The following is a 1,435-nucleotide window of genomic DNA, read 5'->3' as shown; positions in this document are numbered from 1 at the left end:
AGTCAGAATCTCACTCTGTCACCCAGGCTGGAGAGCAGTGACACACTCATGGCCACTGCAGCCTTGACCTTCTGGGCTCAGGTGATCCTTCTGCCTCAGCCTTCCAAGAAACTGGAACAACAAGTGTGTACCACCACGCCCAGCTAATTTTTTTGAATTATTTTAGAAATGAGGTCTCGCCAAATTGCCCAGGCTGGTCTCAAACCCCTGGGCTAGGGCAATTCTCTTGCCTCTGCCTCCCAAAGTGCTGAGATTACAGGCATGAGCCACCATTCCTAGCTTTATGTCAGTAATTGATGATACAACCAAACTATTTGTTAGCAAGTTCACATTAACTGTACATTTTTTAATAACTCTAGATTATTATTCCTACTCAATATGTGAGGTGATAGAAGATATCAATAACAGATGGAGAGTTGAAGGACATAATGAGTTAGCAGTTTAAATGAGGTGGATTCTCAAAGCTGTCTCTTGTTTTGCTTGGTTTTTCTTTTCTGATGTGGCAATCCTATCTGGTTACTTCGTGTGGCCACATTTAGCAATTAATTTAGGTATTTTCATTTATACCAGAAGCACTGTTAAAGAAATAAGCCTTTCCAAAATATTCCCAAAGGATCTGTGAATCAGAAATACAATATATTTTCTCTCCTAATAAAAACTATTTCTAGACGACAAAGGCGTTTCTTCCAGCGATGATGAAGAATAATCATGGCCATATTGTCACCGTGGCTTCAGCAGCTGGGCATACTGTGGTACCCTTCTTACTTGCTTACTGGTATGTGAACGTGTGTTTCCTTCTTTGATTCTTTTTAGGGTCTCACTCTGTCATAGGCTGGAGTGTGGTGGTATGAACACGGCCACTGCAGCCTCAACCTGTTTGACTCAGGTGATCCTCCCACCTCAGCCTCCCGAGTAGCTTGCACTATGGATGCACATTACTACACCTGGCAAATTAAAAAATTTTTTTTGTAGAGACGAGGTCTCGCCACGTTGCACAGGCTGGTCTCGAGCTCCTGGGCTCAAGCAATTCTCCTTAGCCTCAGAGTGTTGGGATTACAGGTGTGAACTGCTGCACCCCGACTCCTTCAATGGTTCTTATACTTAACTTGTTCATGAGATTTCTTACCCTGTCTCATGATGGCTTCCTTTTTCATGACAGTCGACCAGAAGGTGCTGATAGGTAGAGAGAGTTACCCAAAGTCTCTTGTATCACAGCCTTATCTTCTGCTAAATTCCTTCTAGATTTCAATTGGAGGACCCTTCCAGAAGTGGCCACAGGGAATTTATCAATTATAAGCCAACCATTTAAAGCAGTTCTCATTCCTTTTTACAGTCAAGAATTATGAAACAAGATTTTTGTAGCATCAACAAAAATTAATAATTTTTTTTTTTTTTTGAGTTGGAGTTTCACTCTGTCGCCCAGACTGGAGGGCAG

The 1,435-nt window shown here is 42.0% G+C and overlaps 1 protein-coding gene across 1 annotated transcript in view; it reads left to right on the top strand.

Annotated features, from left to right (window-relative positions):
- HSD17B11 (hydroxysteroid 17-beta dehydrogenase 11) overlaps positions 1-1,435 on the top strand; it is a 39,577-nt gene that overhangs the window by 16,965 nt on the left and 21,177 nt on the right. The window contains exon 4 of the mRNA XM_008070592.1: positions 669-775. Coding sequence (XP_008068783.1) covers positions 669-775 — 107 coding nt within the window. The remainder of the gene's footprint in view (positions 1-668; positions 776-1,435) is intronic.

Source organism: Carlito syrichta, unplaced genomic scaffold, assembly GCF_000164805.1.
Source record: "Carlito syrichta isolate Samal-C Ts95f unplaced genomic scaffold, Tarsius_syrichta-2.0.1 Scaffold313819, whole genome shotgun sequence".
Taxonomy (NCBI): domain Eukaryota; kingdom Metazoa; phylum Chordata; class Mammalia; order Primates; family Tarsiidae; genus Carlito; species Carlito syrichta.
The sequence above is the reverse complement of the archived record's forward strand: the minus strand, read 5'-3'. Positions and strand labels throughout refer to the sequence as shown.